The following is a 17,613-nucleotide window of genomic DNA, read 5'->3' as shown; positions in this document are numbered from 1 at the left end:
ATATTTCGTTACAAATGATAGACATATACTTTCATGGACTTTTAAAGAGGAAACAATTCTGTTACTCATGATTTTAAAATCTCAAAAGAAACAGAAAACGCAATTCTTTGTGAAAAATAAGTCAATTGTGTTTTTATATACTAATGTATAACTGATTATTGTCGTCGCCTAGGTGATCGTAATCATATCGACATCAGGGATAAAAATACACTCGAGACGCCGCAACTCGAGATATAACACTACAAGTTACAACGAAATGGAAAATAAAATGAAAGAAAACAATCAAACAGATTTCGAAATTCGTATAAAAGTTTAAATAAACAAAATATTATGTTCAACATAATATTTAAAATCTGAAATACCTACACGAAGAATTTAATTAAATGTAAAATTTTAACAAACGACCAAATCAAATCGGACCGGTCGTTCCTGAGATTAGTGCGTTCAACAAAACAAACAAACTCTTCAGCTTTATAATATTAGTATAAAAGTCTTGATAGTAATTTGTCTTTGCATTATTTTATAGGCAGTCATAGAACACGGGTCAAAGCTGTCGGTGGAGCTGGCCAGCGGATACCTCGCGAGGTGCGACACCAACACAAAATCAAGGAACTCACTTATACAATTAGGACTAAGACTTGGTAAGTTAAACGATTATTTACCGGCTCATGTAAGGGTATCTACCGACCCTCGTTGGAGCTGCACGGTAGAATAATCTCCGAACGTCTTCCTTTCAACCAGCCAGAGGAATATTCACAGCTTGTAAGTTACACCAGCATTTGACGTAGACTTGTTCAGCGCTCTATATCATTAAGTACATACGCTAGTTCCTCAAGTGGTTTTTCTAAAAATCTCTACAAAAGTTCACAAAGTCCAAGCATCACTGTGTAAGATTTAGAGGTAGTGCTTTTGCGAACCATTTCGGATCGACAAAACTAATAAACTAGTTACTATATCTCTAAACTTTAAGTGAGCCAGATAATAGATACATTCGGAGATAATCTTGGACTAACATTGGTCCATTTTAGTGTAACAAAGATAATTATCGCGGACGTCATATTAAAAACTTAGATACTTTGAGTACTAATAATATATATTTTATCGACAGGTGGTTTTCTAAACGAAGCCGGTTGGTACGCGGACGCACAGCGTGTGCTCCTGCGTTGTAGGGACCTGTGCCAGGCGCAGCCGCAGACCACGCACTACAAACGACTTACACTGGAATGCTGTCATAGGTAAAAACCAACAAGTTAATTCCATCATTCAGTCCTAAATGATAATCGTATCGTTTAAGTCAAAATGTGAAAATATTTTTTTCTAATTGCAGACTTCTTAACACACAGTCAGCGTATTGCTGCTTCCCGGCAGCGGCAGAGACGTACACGTTAGCGCTCAAGCTACTGGGGCTACCCGACGACGCCGCTGCCAAATTACCCGACGGACCCATAGCGATCGCCGAAACGTGTTCCAAGGCCTTGCAGACCGATGATGAAGAACAGCAAAGGTTTGTTTCTAACACATGTGCAAGAATAATTTGATTTGAATTAATTACTAATCGTATTTTTTAATAAGAATATCTATTTACTTATTAAGGCTTATCTAAAATGTTAAGAGTTTATTGTAGAAACAATAAAAGGTCAGTTATACCTAGCACCCAAAATAAACTATGTCGATATATTAGTAGCAGACTAGACCCGTGCCCCGAGGAGTGGTGCGGCGGCGGCGGCGGCGGCGGCTGCGGCGCGTGGGGCATGTCGGCGCTGTTGGCGCGCCTCTGCAAGGAGTTCAGCGCGCTGTTCTTCGTGCGCTGCGACTACAGCGCCGCGCACGCCTGGAGCATGCGCGCGCTCTCGCTGCTCACGCCGCACACGCCCGCCAAGTCAGTGCATTCGATAGCAGCGGGAAGACATTTGCCTCCCGATAACTCGATCAGATCAGATTGACTCGTCCAGACGTTAAAGAGATGTCGATTGCTGTTCCTCAGGATAACGATCGAGGTGCTCCGCGCGTGCGGCAAGGCGTGCGTCGTGAAGCGCCGCTTCTCCGAGGCGGGGCTGCTGGTGCGACAGGGCGTGGCGCTGGCCCGCGCCGCCTTCGGCCCCGCCCACCCGCGCTACGCTGCCGCGCTGCTCGACTACGGCTTCTATTTGCTCAACATTGACTCCATAACGCACAGCGTCGCCGTCTACGAGGTATCTTTTTCTACCAAACCCTATGTATAAACGACAAGATTTTAATTGTAAATCTATAAAAGTGTCAGTTAACATCCAATTTGTTTTTATATTTATCTGAATTAATAAAATCCGGCTCGAAGGACCGACGTCCCTTCCTCTACTTAAAACGTAATTGAAACTTGTCACTGCGCCCGACAGGAGGCCCTGAGCACCCTGCGGCGCGTGTTCGGGCGCAGCAGCCTGCACGTGGCGACGGCGCAGGAGGACCTCGCCTACGCGCTCTACGTGCTGGAGTACTCGTCGGGCCGGTTCTACAAGGCGCGCGACCACGCCGAGCGGGCCATTCGCATTATAGAGGTACGAGCGGCCCGGGGCGCGCAGACATAGCGCTCGTTGCGTACATTAGGCGACGCGCACAAATAATAATCTTTTGCTTGTTTTCACAAAATAAAAACGATTGAATAATCGAAATATTGTTTTTTCCAGAACCTCGTGCCACCCGATCACCTGCTGCTGGCGTCCGCGAAACGCGTGAAGGCGCTCATCTTGGAAGAAATCGCGCTCGACACGCCCGCGGGGCAGGACATGCGAGGTGCGAGCTGGTGACGGCTATTGAGATACTTGACATTTTCTAAGACATCATTGATGGTGTATGTTTGTATTGTATAAAAATATATTACCATTAAGTCTTATCAATAGCACATATTTGACGTCTCACATAATTCAAGTTCAACGGCTCTAGTACAAGGTAAATATTTATCCTCAATATGTTTATGTTATGTACATAACATACATAATGATTACGAATAAAAAATATTGTAATCTTAGTGCATTTTGTATATTCAAACATGTTTGAACAATGCCACTTTAAATATTTATAAACGTTTATTCGCGTACTTCTTCATTCATAAATAGAATTAATGGGGTTACGTTTTCTCACATTTTCAGAACCTAGTCTGCTAGAAGAATCTGAATCGCTGCACAAAGCAGCGCTAGAACTGAGTATGATGGCGTTTGGAGAGAAGAACGTCCAGACCGCCAAGCACTACGGCAACCTGGGCAGGCTCTATCAGAGCATGCAGAAGTTCCAGGTTGGAGAGATGTTTTTAATAACGTTTTACTGCAAATCGGCTGGTCGCGTAGCATCTAAATGAATGATACTAAAATTCAATTGCTTGGTGACCTAATTAGACTTGGATATTTAATTTTATTTTTATTTTTTAATTAGAAAGCCATAACAATGTACTATGTATATGTATATGTTTATCGGACCTAAGAAAATAACAATTTTACATATTTAGCCATTTACTGACACCATACATCGCAATTATAAGCTGACTCATTCTGCGATTATACAGATCTATAGCCTATTCCAATGGAAGTAGGAAAAAAGATAAACAAACCTTAGGTTTACGTATTTTATGCGATTTGCTAATAACTCCGCTATATTGTGCAATACTAAGAGTTTATGATTAGTATATCTTTATTTATAATACAACACTTGCGCATAACTTTAATTCCACTTCTAAAATTCCGATAACAGTTTCGTCGACATTCAAAACGCCATTTTTTCACAAATCCATGGTAAATATCTTAGATTAATCAAGCTCTCGACCAATGATATCGCGTCAATTTGCTGTCAAATGTTGTTTATATGCTTTTTTCCTGTTATGGTTGGAATAGAGTATATATATTTTGCTCACTTGAATTTAACATTTTTTAATCTAAACGTATAAAATATATAAAACATGAGGATATAAGTCTATACAACTTATCCAGTAAGCAGATAGATTAAAACCCTGTACGAGTCTAGACTAGTCTAAGTCTAAGTGGCATGCGCTGACAGCCTGTGCTCCACCAGCGGATGAATACAAATGATGCTGATGATTGTGCGAAGTAACGTAACGATGCGTGTTCCAGGACGCAGAGACGATGCACTTGAAGGCGATAGCGATCAAGGAGGAGCTGCTCGGGGCGGAGGACTACGAGGTGGGGCTCAGTGTGGGCCACCTCGCCTCGCTCTACAACTACCACATGAACATGCATCGCGCGGCGGAGAAGCTCTACCTGCGGTCCATCTCCATCAGTACGTGCCGCATAATACGTTCTAACATTAACCAGTAGGCTCACGTTAAGCTCTCGTCTATTTTCAATGTGACAATTTAAGCATAACAAGAAACGAATTGTTCATTTATGCACTAAATAAAAATTTAAATGATTTAAATGTAACATATATTACAATAGAACTCTACTAAATATGTACGTGGTCTCCCAGGTCTGAAGCTGTTCGGCGAGCGCTACTCCGGCCTGGAGTACGACTACCGCGGCCTGGTGCACGTGTTCACGCAGCTCAAGCGGCACGACCGCGCACACCACTACAACGCGCTGCTGCAGCACTGGCACGGTCAGCACGCGCACACACACACACACATAAACACACCCACGCACACGTGACGTCATGACTCATTCGCAACCAGTGGTAGGGCTTCCAGGCCTATCTGCGAGATTGCTATTAGATCAAAAGTATTCTAACGTCTAACATAAATTTACTGTGTTCCGAGTCAAAAACGGAGTGAGCTAATCTTATTATTTCACATGTGTCATTTGCACAATAAATGTATCGTCTTACAGTTATCGGTGCCGAATTCGTTCATGACTGTTTCTTCTAGTCGGCATTAAATATAAAGTTACATAAAGTAAATAAAAAATCTGCGTATTTTAGCGTCAAAAGTACACTTTAGACTAAATAATTTTGAACCGTTATTTATTATAATACACCGTATCATCGTGTCGACTCCTATTAACACATGCGTAAAGTAAAGTTGGAGGAGTAGTTAAATAAAGTTTTAGAAAATCCTCAAAAATGAGTATACTGCTATTATTGAAAAAACAAACTTAACTTTGGTGTTATCTGCTCCAGATCTCAGAGAGCAGTCGAAGGCGGAGCAGCAGCCGGCGCTGGGCGACGAGCAGGTGCTGCCGCTGGAGCAGCTGCAGGCCAAGTTCTTCGCCGACAACGACTGAGCGGCGCCGCCGCGTCCGCCGACTGCCGGCCTCTACTGCCATTGAGTAGCTTCGCGCTCGCTTGCGATCGTCTCTCGAGTTACTTTTGGGGGGTGTCACCTTTTCCGACGAGAAACGCCTTCGACGATCACTTGTTCGATAAAATCTACTTTTGCTTATTCAATCTGAATCCTCTTCGTTTTCATCGGCGTGAGAGAGTGCGAAGCTCGTTAAATATTAGTATAATCTGTTGGCGTGTCTTAATGTTGTAGCTTACTTCGTATCTATAATTTTCTTGGAAATAGTATTTTGTAAATATCATCGTTTCAATATTTACTCAAAAAATAGATTTAAGTCAATCAGTCAATAGAGCAGGAAGCGTTTATTTATATGGATAATTTGAATTTACATAAATAGTTTTATGTTTATAAATTGTATTTTCTATAATCAATGGAAATTGCACTTATTGTTAGAACGTTCAAATATTGAGGTTATATAGGTCAGAGTGGCCCGTTTGAGAATGATGTAGAGATTGTGCCTGAAAGTTAGATTCAATTTGCACAAATTAATTTAAAATTTAAGTATTTATAATGAGATTGTAATAATAAATGTATATCAGTATAACCGATTTGATGTAGAAATTATCATATTTGATAGTTTGCTAGACGATATAGGTGCGTTATATAGGACAGACTAAGTTTACTAAATTATTATTTAGACTACAAGTGTGATTAATAATTACTGTATTTATATAGAATATAACATCGATGCAAAGTAACTAAAACATCTAACGACGAATTTGATAAAATAAACATATTAGTCGTATCATCACAACGATAATCTTTATCATGATGAAGGTTACTCGACTTATTATACAATCCTAAAAATTCTGTTTAGTATAAAGTTGTAAAGGGGAGAGAATACCGGTTTGTAAGCAGACCAACATTACTATTGGAGACGACGTTATAGCCGCGTGTGCCCACTTTTAGTTTCCTCAGACGTTTGTGACAATGTTCTCGATATAATAAAGTAACTCGATAGATGATAGCGATCGCCTTGAGCTTATGTTCCTCATTTAAGTAATTTTTGTTTATATTATACAAAAAAAAACGTGTAAAAATTATAAGTATACGTCATTTCGCTTTAAGGATTAATTTGTAAGATACTTTATCATGTGCAATGGTTTGTGTGGCAGCGTCTGTAAATATTAATTATCTGTTTACTCGCCAGTGTTGCCCAATTATGAATTTAAATACCCTACAGTAAGCACTATAATCATATCTTATTTCATCGGTACTTAAGATTAGCAAAAAATGTTCTAAATGCATAAAATGGCTGTAAAAATAATATTGTAAGAGTACATTGGACACTGACAGGATTACGGCTGCATTATAAACGTGTATGGGTAGATTGTTATAAAGTGTATTTATTTTGTGGGAAAAAAATCAAATTATATCCCAGATTTATAAAATTTTAGACATTCATATATTGTTTTCAATAAATGTAAGTCGTAAAAATGAAGTGGTCCATTCGTTATTTTCGTACACACGCAGCTTGTCATATTTTGCAAGTATTTTTATGAAAATTTACATATAATGACAGACGAAGCATATTATGACAGATTAGACAATTTGTAATTACGCTATAATAAAAATAAATAAATAAATAATAATGACAAATTGTCTAGACATATCTAAGGATGTTAGCACACATTTAATGTATGGCTGTTACGTACGTGAGGCGTGCGAATAAATAAGTTCTATGATAATCGTACTTTCATTTTTCAAACCCGACATTTACTTTCCGTCTTATTCGGTACTAGTTAACCGTTCCGGCTTCGCTGTGGTATCGGGCCCTACATAATAAGTCTAATGGTCTACGCAGCGCACATCTTCAACAATCATCCTCATATTTCAGTCAATTTACACAAATTGGCCGGCAGGCGGACTTGTACTATAAAATTGTCGCAGCGGCTTCGCTTGGTCGTCAGTTTTTAATTATAAAAAAATAACTTGTCTCCTTCGGATACCAGCTTGCTTTATAGCAAATTTCATCAAATCTGTATCAGCGGTTTGGCCAAGAAGGAGCACCAGATCAGACATAAGACTTACATTCGCATTTTTAATTTAATAAAATACAACCAAATATGTTGCTAGTATTAAAAAATAAAACCAATTTCAAAGGAAATAAATATTTATTCTTTAAACAAGTATAAATTAAAGCTTCGTTCACACTGGGAGGGACATCGGATAATTTAAATTTGGAATGCTTTCATTAATAAAATTAACGCTTTCTAAATACTTCGTTAATAAATAACATTTTAATATATTTATCTATTTTGAAAACAATATAAATATTGAAAGGCACATCAATAAAGCCTACTTGTATTCTCTACGTTTATGAATTATTACATCACTATTGGCTGTGTTTTCCTTAATTAGATTTTTATTATACATCAATAATAATTGTGCTTAAAGCAATAATATATTCGAGAACATTCTTCCACTATGCATCAAACATTAATTACGGAATACAATAACAATATCAAAGTGATAAAAATATAAAAATCGAGACACAATCTGACGAACAACGCGACACGACATTTGGAACGTAATCTCATAAAATATAAAGTATTGCTGGACACCAATCTTCTAAACTCTTCTTGCTCCTTCCGTCGCCTACGCCGGTCCGAGGAGAGCCACGAGGGCCCTCTTGTAGTCGCCGGAGGTCTCGCCCTGCTGCGGCCGCATAGATGAGCGTCAGCGGGAGTGTGCACCCGACAGATAGAGCATGCGAAGAGAGAAACGCGGCGCGGTTAGTATGCGTGGACGACATGAGACGTGTGTTAATCATTCAGTTTGAGTTGCGCTCGAGACACGTTTTTTGACAGTGTATAAAAACACTAAGATGGAATTAATTCCATGCTTTGACCTAGACTAACCTTCATTATTAATTCTCAACATTTCATTAAAGCAAGATATATATAATTATATTTAATAAAATCTTAATAAAATGTCAAATACCTCCTAATTCCAGTCACCGATCGAAGCGATAAAGAAACATTCATAATTAAAACACATTACGATATAAAAAAAATTAGCAAACACAACAGCGAAAGGTATAAATAATATTGAGCAAATTAAATATAATATAATATATTATTATTATTATTTTATGCACGGCGTAATGTGCTTTAATCAGCGTGCAAAGGCTGAAGCGTCGGTGCACTGACGATGGCAATACTTTTGTTTATATAAAATAACATTCGAAATTTAATTATCTATATTCCAAAAGTTTTGCAGTCGTCGATATCCAATATCTATTGTACGGCCAATACCAAATTATTATACGAGTATAATATGACATTAGCCAAACAATTATCCAAACGAATAGTTAATACTATCGATTAAACGTATATCTCTTTTATATTAAAAAAAAATCATATAAAAAAGTAAGAAACAAAAATCTGTAATCAGATGCAAAGGTTCGGGCTCGACGGGGCCCGACCGCGCCGGCCCCGCACTGACCGAGATGTCGCTCTCCAGCGTCTTGTCGTAGAGGCGCTCGTACTCGCGCTTGACGGCGCCGAGGTCGAGCTCGGCGCGCGTGGCCACGACGCGCACCAGCACCTTGTCGTCGGTGCCGGCGCCCTGCATGCTGGCGCGCAGCCTCTGCGCGAACCAGGCCGGCGCGTTCTCCACGCACTCCACTGCAACGGAGACCGAGATGGAGGCGAGCCGTACGTACCCGCACTTCGCTCTCGAGCGTCTTGTCGTAGAGGCGCTCGTACTCGCGCTTGACGGCGCCGAGGTCGAGCTCGGAGCGACTGACGACGATGCGGATGAGCGTGCGGTCGTCGGTGCCGAGCCCCTGCATGGCGGCCCGCAGGCGCGTCGCGAACCACGCCGCGGAATTCTCCACGCACTCCACTGCAAAGTGTTCGTTAGAGCGCGGAAATGGAGGGCTTTTATTACGAGATATTTAGTACAGCCCGTAGATGCCTCGGTTCATAGAGCCTATCGTAGTAGCACTTGACGAATTGTAAAAATATTCTATTTAAAAAAAAATTGAGTAACATGTTACTTGATAAATTTCAAATGGTAAATATAATTTCCTTGAAGAATAATTTAAAATTCCGATTGGTATCCTCATCACTCATTCAAGTAATTGTCTGCGATGTGACGTTACAACAGCCCGTACTGACAAGTTCATGACTCAATTATTGTTAACTTCCTTTGGCGACGTCTGAGTCTGCGTCACATTGATGAAGCGAATGACTCATTCGCTTTAATCTCGCGCACAAAACTGTTGCTGACCGAAAGACGTTTTCCCCTTTAATTGGCTGCCTGTCGTTCGGTTATTATATTCAAGAGATGATTCGTTTTACTTAAGGATGTTACAATTGTCAAGATACGTCATTTAAAGCGTCCCAATATTAAACATGAACGTGAACACAGCATTAAAAGAAATGACTTAACAGCTCGTTACTCGTAACTCAAATACGATTACTTTCTGTCGTAAAATAACGCATTAAATATAATTACAAACTACTAAAACACATATTTTCAGACCTAATAAATCATTATAACCGATTTATTATATATAAAAATGTAACTATTTATAATGTTCTCATTATTAGTCTATAATATATAACTTCAATTTAATAGAATCCTTTGAATACACGAAGGCCTCGATGTTTGACGCCGTGAGTTATTAATTCGACCTTGAACCTTTGGACAATTGTTATATTTGGATGGTCAATGTTAGAGTTGCATCATAAAATACACCGAAGATACATATTAAAATGTTATGTAATTTCTGTACATTTTAGTTGCTACAGTATATTTCTACACGGTGCAGCAGTCGAAGGCGATTTTTTTTCAGAAACTACCACACTATAAAAAATTTTTGAAACGTTTCGCTAAGAGCTTTCGTATTCTCTATGTTGAAATTACGTTTTGTTAGATATATTTTTTCGGCCTTTATCTTCAATTTGCTTCTAAAGGTAAGCGAAATGAATCGTTAAATAGCACATAATTAATGTCTCAGAATACAGACCGATAGCGGACAGCGCATCTTTCAGTTCGCCGTCGATTTCCGCCTTGATGGCCTGCTCGATGGTCCGTCCCGATATATTCTTGTACTCCTCGAAAATCAGACGAAGTTGCGCAAAACTCTCATGCGCTAGGATCTATTCAATTAATAAATTCTTTATTTTTATTTGATTTTTCATTGTTTTAAAATTATGTAATTGAATTCGGAAATGCAGGTTTTCATAACAAAAAAAAAAAATTCAGCCATAATCTATTTATATGAATATGGGATATCAATTTAGACACGGCAAGGTTTTAAGTCTCTTAAGTAAGTTGAATTATTAAAATCTTTTTTTTTTGGAATAGATTTAAAATTTTGCATAGCGGATGTTTGGATAAACACTGGCTTTTTTCTCTTTCCCTCGTCATAGATTTGACATTCGAAAGAAGGAGACCCAGGATCGTTTAACTAATCACCCCTAGACAGATTCAATTATAGAATTATTAAAAGTAATATAAAAGTAATTGTAATCAAATCCAAGGCCTGAGTTATTCCTGGTAGTGCAACCCCAGCGAGACCAACCTTGTTGAATATCTCCTCGTCCGTGCCCCACTTGGCCTCCCCCGCGTCGTACAGCTGCTGCGCGGCCTCGACCGCGCGCGCGCCGTCCACCCCCGCCTCCTCGTCCCGCGCGCCCTGCCGGACCGACTGGCTCATACGTGCTACCGGCTCTTTGCGCCTCGGGTGAGAGGTTACGACCAACTTTTGCGACTCGTTTTGAACATTTTTTTAAATGTAACATTTAAGTTAAAATTTTATTTTAATTGAATGCATCGCAAGTGCAATGGTTCTCAATCCTTTTATTTATTACGCTTAACTTCGGTATTTTGTTGTGAGGAACAATTAAGAACATGTACATACCATCGTGCGAACGGCGGAGGTCAAACGTTTAAATTCAACAATGCAGTTGGAAAAAGAGATCGTTTGTAAAAATAATTTTATTATTTAATATAAAATAATATGAAAAAGTCAAGCATTGTCCTCCATAAAGCTTTATTTCACATTAACATACATATAGGTGATTACACCCGTTACTCGTCGAGTTAAAGACAGGAAGCGTTAATCTTTGTCAGTCGTATAACATAATTCCATATATGAATTACGACATAGGGAGGCACTATATTTTCTTTACCGCAGTTGGCTTGTCACCATTGAGAATATCTGCCGAGATCGGTCAGGAAGACATCAGTTATTTATATTACTTAATTTTTCGCCCAACATGTTGCGTGCATATCACCGTTGAATAACAATAATACACCACAGATTGAGACCCACTGCTATAGAGCGACATATATTTCGTTAATCAAACAACGATGTTTGCATTATTCTATTAAATTTTGTTTCATATCAAGTAATTGAAGGAGAGTCTTTCCCTTCTATAAAATTAAGGTCATTTACAAGTTCGGTGAAAGTTTGGTCGTGGTATAACTCGTCCGAGGCGTTGAGACGTGTCGAGCAGAAGCGAAAGTAAAGAGTTTGACAAGGCTTTATTTTCTCTACGTTCAAAAATATATTGTTGTGTAAAATATATATATGGCTATAATAGAACATTGCCCTTCGCGTTAGTCAAGTACATTAGAACATTTTTTTTTAAATTATTTATATTGTTCGTATTCATTTTTGTAATCAATTATCTGAATTATGAAAATCAATACCAATAATTTGTATTTTTTTATAAACGCTCTATGTAGTATTATGAACTTACATATAAACTAAATGAATCCAACCGGATTTATAAATTAATATAATTCTTCTCTATGTACAATTACTTATAATTACAGTCCAATCGTATTAAATAAACCAAGAATAGTTTATTTTAGTATTTGTTCAGGTGCAACCATAACATTACATAAAAATTGATCTTTGGGATTTACTTTATTGAAGTTATCACATCACACACACATTATCGTTGTTTTCAACGACTTGGTAATATAAGTATTTTCTCCTAAAATTTAGAGTTAAAGCTAGTGCTACCAAAGGATGACAAGAGCTTTAGTGCTTCAATCATGCTTTCCTTAGGTACACCTGAATCGCTCCTGAGATTTGAGCAACCTATCAACCGTTGAACTGTTGAGATTTAACGAGTAACAAATATTATAAATGTATGAAACTATGCCACCTAGATACCATCTTTCAAATAATTTGTGTATCGGAAATATTTAGGGAGGTCAATGACCTTGGAGTTATGTTATGACAAACTTCAATCAAACGAAGACAAATTAGGTTACTATTAGTGCAAAGAAAATCAAACAGCACAAGCACAAATCACATGTGTTAATTCGTTAGTCACATCCATGATTACAATTAGACTTGTTAGTTTCATGGTTTAAAAATTATTATTATTATTTTTGATAATTAATAAACTCTTATTTTGACCTCAAGAATACTGTTTTTGTACAGAAAAACTGAATTCACACAACAATAAATATCTCATAATTCCTGTTTTAGTCTGTGAAGTGACAACTTACAGTAACAATGAGAGTCAAGAGACGCCTGAAGTCACCTGAAGTTTCAGAGCACATGTGTTCAGCTAGCGGTCGGTTGTAAACTGCAAAACGTATAAGAAATATTTAACTGTAATATGTGTGTACTTCAAGCTTTTTCTTATTCAACAGCAGAATCTACACAATAACAAAATTATAATTGATATATTTTTTATCAGTTTTGGTTACAGATATGGATTGATTTTTAATTCAGATATCCTATAGTTTCGGTTGCAGTTACAGAGCTCCATAACATCCCTGATTATGTTATGAAACTAATGTATTTTTTATTTCAGAAAACGTCTCTCACTTCACTTACGTCTCTCATAAGTATCCACAATTTCAGCTATTTCTGGCTTGGTGCGTGTGCACAGAATCTCAACTAGGACTTGTTCATCTGTTCCCAGGCCTTCCATGCAGTTGTTTAGTTCCCGGCAAAGGTATTCAGCAGGTGGCAGCATAAGGGCAATTATTACATCTTCGAAATGACCTCCCAGTTCTGATTTTAAGTCTTCAATAATATCCTAGTGAATAAGTGTTGGGTTTTTAAGCAAACATTTAACAATCAGTTTCTTTCAATTAATAATCACAAAATATATGACTCAGCAGTTTCTCCTTACTCACTCTGAACCAATACATGATTTGTATTAAAAATTTTATTAAGAAAATCATACCATACATCACTTGATGGTCTCTCAATACTGAGTTGTTTTATGATCTAAAAAGTCATTCTTATGACATGTATTTAACACAATTACATTATTTTTGATTTTTAATCTAAGATCAAATTGCAAAAGCTTACATTGTCTTTTAAATAATTATTTTCAATATTATTTTTAATACAAAAGTAAATACATTTTACACAACTAAGGTATTTATATTGTTTCGAAATTTAATAAACAGTATAACCATAGTACAAGGCAAGGAGATACATAATTTGTTTATAAGTAATCAATTACAACCAGTCTATTGTTTACTAACCTTACATAATGGTTTTTTTTGCATCATGACTCATATAATTAGCAACTACTTTACCATAAGAATCTCAGAAATAAACTAAATAAAAATGCCGAACCTATTATTTTATATAAGATTTTAAATTAACATGGTTATTTTATTATTATTTTAATTGTTAAATATATTATAGTACTTTAATATAATTTTTTAATGATGCTGATTCTAGTAGTTTAAACTATTTGTAATATAAGAATTACGAACCCGTCCATATTCATGTGTGAAAGCTTGAGAGATGGCCTGACGTTGGACATTTGAACGAGAAGTCAAGATGTCGATGATCGTCTGCTCATCTGTACCAAAGCCTTTCATGGCACCTCTCAATGTAGCTGCATCCTCAGCTGCATTGAAATTGGCAATGCCAACGACAGTAGGCTCACGCTACGATAAAATCAAGTAATATTAAAGTACACCACCCACAGCTGTGCTTATTAATATTCGAACTTTGGCGATTATTCAACCATACTTCAAATGCTCATTGCACATATTAAATACATTGTTATTATGACGTGGGGTCATTTGACCCATAGCCGTCTTTCTTGGTAAGAGTATTTTGCCGTCTTTCTAGTGTTAAGTCATCGCATAGTTTAATAGACTCATGAATTCGTAATTTTCTAATAAAAACGTAATCAATAGTTCGCTTGTTTACCGCGAGAAATAATAAGGTCACGGCCATCGATTCCGCCCTAAGCTTAATTGAGCCCTGATGTCATCAGGAACCGCCCTTTAACTGTACTATAGCCTATAGAGCAAACAGCATAAAACTATGTACTTACAATTGGAGACATGTTTATCTGTTAGAAGAGACGTAAGAGCAAAGCTAGAACTGTTTAATTTATAGTTTGATCAGTGATCACTAGTATTAGCTTTTTTTGTAAGCAAATACCGACTTTCTCACAAAAAAAAACAAGAAAAACTGACACAAGCGCAATTTGTTTGACCGTACGCTACGATGAACGATCTCTCTGACATTAACAGAGCCGAGTCAAATTTCAAATTGACAACACTCAACACGTCACCGTCAATAAATCTGTCATCCAACAAACTTCAAATCTAAGAACCTTATTATTACCATATCTATTAAATAGGATTTTTTTCTGTAAGAATAAGTCAATAATTGGCAAAATGCATTTTGCAATTTAATAATATTCATTTTTTGCCCAGAGGATGCCACTATTCAACGCGGTTATTATTTCTACCATAGTTTATTATTTCTGTTGTATATAGATTCATTTGACAGTAAGTAGCTAATGTATGTAAATATACCAATTTTGGACTAACCCATATTTTGTGAACTCAATGTTATTTAAAACGGTACCTACTAAAAAAGGTTCTCTAACAAACGGTGCGCTTACGTCAGCCGAGCGAAGTTTCAAGTTAAATAATACAACTTAATATATCTCCATATTTATTATTTAATTTGATTTACAATAAATGATTAAAATACCCTTAAAAACTTAAAAAACGTTCAAATTCAGGGATGGACTCCTTTGTTGTCCCAGGGCTTCCAGGTTGAAGGAATAGTCAATCATTCGTTACACAGTACTACATATCTTGTGCAGTTGGCTATACTCCGTTTATGAGTCCGCCGTGGCATCAGTGAAGGTCATCAATGTAAATATAGTCTTTAAGGACTCACAAATAAAACAACATTCATATTTAAACATTTATTTTACCGATTACGCAATCTATTTAATTGAAATTTCATTTCTACGTGATTAATTTAATAGAGAAAATGAAGATACTGTTATAATATATCAGGATATTAATTAGATTAATATACAATTTAGAATTTGTTAATAACCACCATATTCTTGATCCAAGACATGCGACTACATACATATCAATAAATAGTCTGGAAAATGCTTATACTTAGTTTTCGAATTTCATTATAAATTAAAACAAAAGCTTGTTAATTGGATTTATGAAATTTGATCATATGTCTGAGCTCGACTTTATAAACTATCTCATGTAGTTTTTTACACATTCAGAACAAATATTTTTATTTTAGATATTTCAAAAGTCGAATAATTTAAAAATACAACTTTTAACTATGGGATATTATAAATATATTTAAATTTATAAAATAAAAAGTTAAAATACATTATTCTCATCTGCGTATAGCAAATAATTAATAGTTTTAAGTCCGTCAAATGAGCACTGTTTTTAACCTCAATGTCGCGATATGAAGAGATTTTTAGTTGGTCATATTGTAAGGATGTATGTAATTTGCGAACAACATTGATATTTAACTTATTACTCTTTGCCACATACACGTCATATGTTTTTTTAAAGTTTTTATTAAGACTCAGTTTCCGAGAGCCTAAGGCTTGCGATAAAAGCAAAGTATTGCACTAGCCAAAGATCAAACGAAGTCAAACAATCTTGGTATTTTATTAACATAATCTTGTAAGTCAAATGTTTTAAAAGAGGAAATACTGAGTTTCTTGCTTGTTCTTCTCCTACCAAACCGGCTTTACAATTATATTATGTACCAATTTAAAAATGCTTGTAAAAGCCTTCATATAATTAATAAGGAAATTTTGATTTGATTTGTAAAAGTTTTATTTCCTTACGCGTTTTATTTGAAGCTCGCATATCCGACTTCATGAATATTTCGTTAATAACGAATATTATAACTTGTCAGATTTATCATCATTGCCATTTTGCACTTATTTTAAATTTTAAGTAATCATTTTGAAATGTTAGTTTTATTCCAGCCTTCCAACTTCTCTTACAGCCTCTTCTTGGAATGGATTTACAATAATAATAAATTGATATACATCACCAAACATTGTATGTTTGCCGGCGCACAACACACCACTTTTTTTACTAACATTTATCCCTGTCACAATCCGTCATTATAGAAAAAATATATTTGATTTATACGAAACATTTGATTATTTAATCTAAGTTTACAGACTAATTATTTAAACACAACTACTTGAAGAACTTGTGTGAAAGTTATATTTTATGAAGATAAAAACATCAAACACAATATTTAAACTATTTTGACAAAACTAAAATAGATTGCTATCTTTTTCTCTCGCATGAGGTTAAAAAAGGACGATAAGTCCTTAAGTCCTGTCAAATATAGTTTAGAGATTATGTACTTGGATTTTCAATAACACCTTAAGCAGATTGAAATATTTTACACAAAAACTTTAAATTACACAACTAGCAAGCACAAAACTAAGTGCTGATTTTTAAGGCTGAGTTTGTAATTTTTAGTTTTTGTGTAGAAAGTTAGTCAAAATATTCTACTGAAATATGAATATAATTTCAATAATGTTTTTTTTTTTTTTAATATTGAAGAATATCTTAATCTAATAATAACATTTTCAAAACACTAGCCAATTTAAGGATCAAAATCTACCATAAAATTATATTAATAGTTGCGACTAGGATTGGAACCATCGTCGCTCAGGAGTCGCTTATTAAACGTTTGCTGCATTTACAAAACTCTATATCAATATTACACGTTCATAGCAAGCGCTCACTGTCGTGGGCGTAGCCAGTTTTTTTCTGAGTGGCACAAGGTATTACAGCAAACAGCCTAACGCCTACATACATAAATTAAAAACTTATGATTTACAATTTGAAAAAATATATATCAATCATTTTAAATCTACTCTTTCTTCTAGTCTAATCCACAATATTCATTTGAGACAAATACACACTACGGAACAATAATGAGAAAGTCGTAACAAATATATTTGTCAGCTGTAGCTGACGACCCAACGCGGTACTCTCTAGCTACGTTCATGCTAATTCTACTACAACACTACTATGTAATATTACTAAACACGTAAACAAATTCAAAACCCATAAGATATTGATAATAG

General features: G+C 36.2%; 2 protein-coding genes across 9 annotated transcripts in view; one reads left to right on the top strand and one right to left on the bottom strand.

The window, feature by feature from the left end:
- Nucleotides 1-6,945, top strand: part of LOC113394903 (amyloid protein-binding protein 2) — a 65,205-nt gene extending 58,260 nt beyond the window's left edge. The window contains exons 3-13 of one of the 3 annotated variants that reach the window (XM_026632361.2): nt 527-641; nt 1,109-1,235; nt 1,328-1,504; nt 1,688-1,879; nt 1,985-2,192; nt 2,373-2,531; nt 2,661-2,766; nt 3,123-3,265; nt 4,095-4,260; nt 4,450-4,578; nt 5,095-6,945. In XM_026632361.2, the coding sequence (XP_026488146.1) occupies nt 527-641; nt 1,109-1,235; nt 1,328-1,504; nt 1,688-1,879; nt 1,985-2,192; nt 2,373-2,531; nt 2,661-2,766; nt 3,123-3,265; nt 4,095-4,260; nt 4,450-4,578; nt 5,095-5,198 (1,626 nt within the window). In that variant the 3' untranslated portion in view covers nt 5,199-6,945. Of the gene's footprint in view, nt 1-526; nt 642-1,108; nt 1,236-1,327; nt 1,505-1,681; nt 1,880-1,984; nt 2,193-2,372; nt 2,532-2,660; nt 2,767-3,122; nt 3,266-4,094; nt 4,261-4,449; nt 4,579-5,094 lie in introns of all 3 variants that reach the window. The other 2 variants (XM_026632360.2, XM_064216614.1) reach the window with 2 other exon arrangements.
- A 407-nt stretch (nt 6,946-7,352) lies between these two features.
- LOC113394907 (annexin B10) lies at nt 7,353-14,722 on the bottom strand. 6 transcript variants are annotated; one of them, XM_026632372.2, is made up of 8 exons: nt 14,545-14,722; nt 13,973-14,149; nt 13,074-13,278; nt 12,740-12,819; nt 10,794-10,919; nt 10,236-10,368; nt 8,925-9,106; nt 7,353-7,912 (listed from the first exon to the last, which is right to left on the bottom strand). In XM_026632372.2, exons 1-8 carry the CDS (start codon nt 14,554-14,556, stop codon nt 7,856-7,858), a joined length of 972 nt encoding a protein of 323 aa, XP_026488157.2. In that variant the 5' UTR covers nt 14,557-14,722; the 3' UTR covers nt 7,353-7,855. The 6 variants fall into 6 exon arrangements, with proteins under 6 accessions (XP_026488157.2, XP_026488155.2, XP_026488158.2 ...); XM_026632370.2 differs by lacking the exon at nt 8,925-9,106 and adding an exon at nt 8,705-8,886 and having other exon boundaries at nt 7,353-7,915; XM_026632373.2 differs by lacking the exon at nt 8,925-9,106 and adding an exon at nt 8,705-8,886.
- Between the last annotated feature and the right edge of the window lie 2,891 nt (nt 14,723-17,613).

The sequence above is a fragment of the Vanessa tameamea genome, chromosome 13 (assembly GCF_037043105.1).
Source record: "Vanessa tameamea isolate UH-Manoa-2023 chromosome 13, ilVanTame1 primary haplotype, whole genome shotgun sequence".
Taxonomy (NCBI): Eukaryota; Metazoa; Arthropoda; class Insecta; order Lepidoptera; family Nymphalidae; genus Vanessa; species Vanessa tameamea.
The sequence above is the reverse complement of the archived record's forward strand: the minus strand, read 5'-3'. Positions and strand labels throughout refer to the sequence as shown.

Bases quoted from the DNA above. Each gene is read 5' to 3' on its own strand.
- LOC113394907 (XM_026632370.2), bottom strand. The intron at 13,279-13,972 runs GTTCGTAATTCT...CTTATTCACTAG, and splicing joins TCACACATGAATATGGACGG to GATATTATTGAAGACTTAAA. The intron at 10,369-10,793 runs GTTGGTCTCGCT...TTAATTGAATAG, and splicing joins ACGAGGAGATATTCAACAAG to ATCCTAGCGCATGAGAGTTT.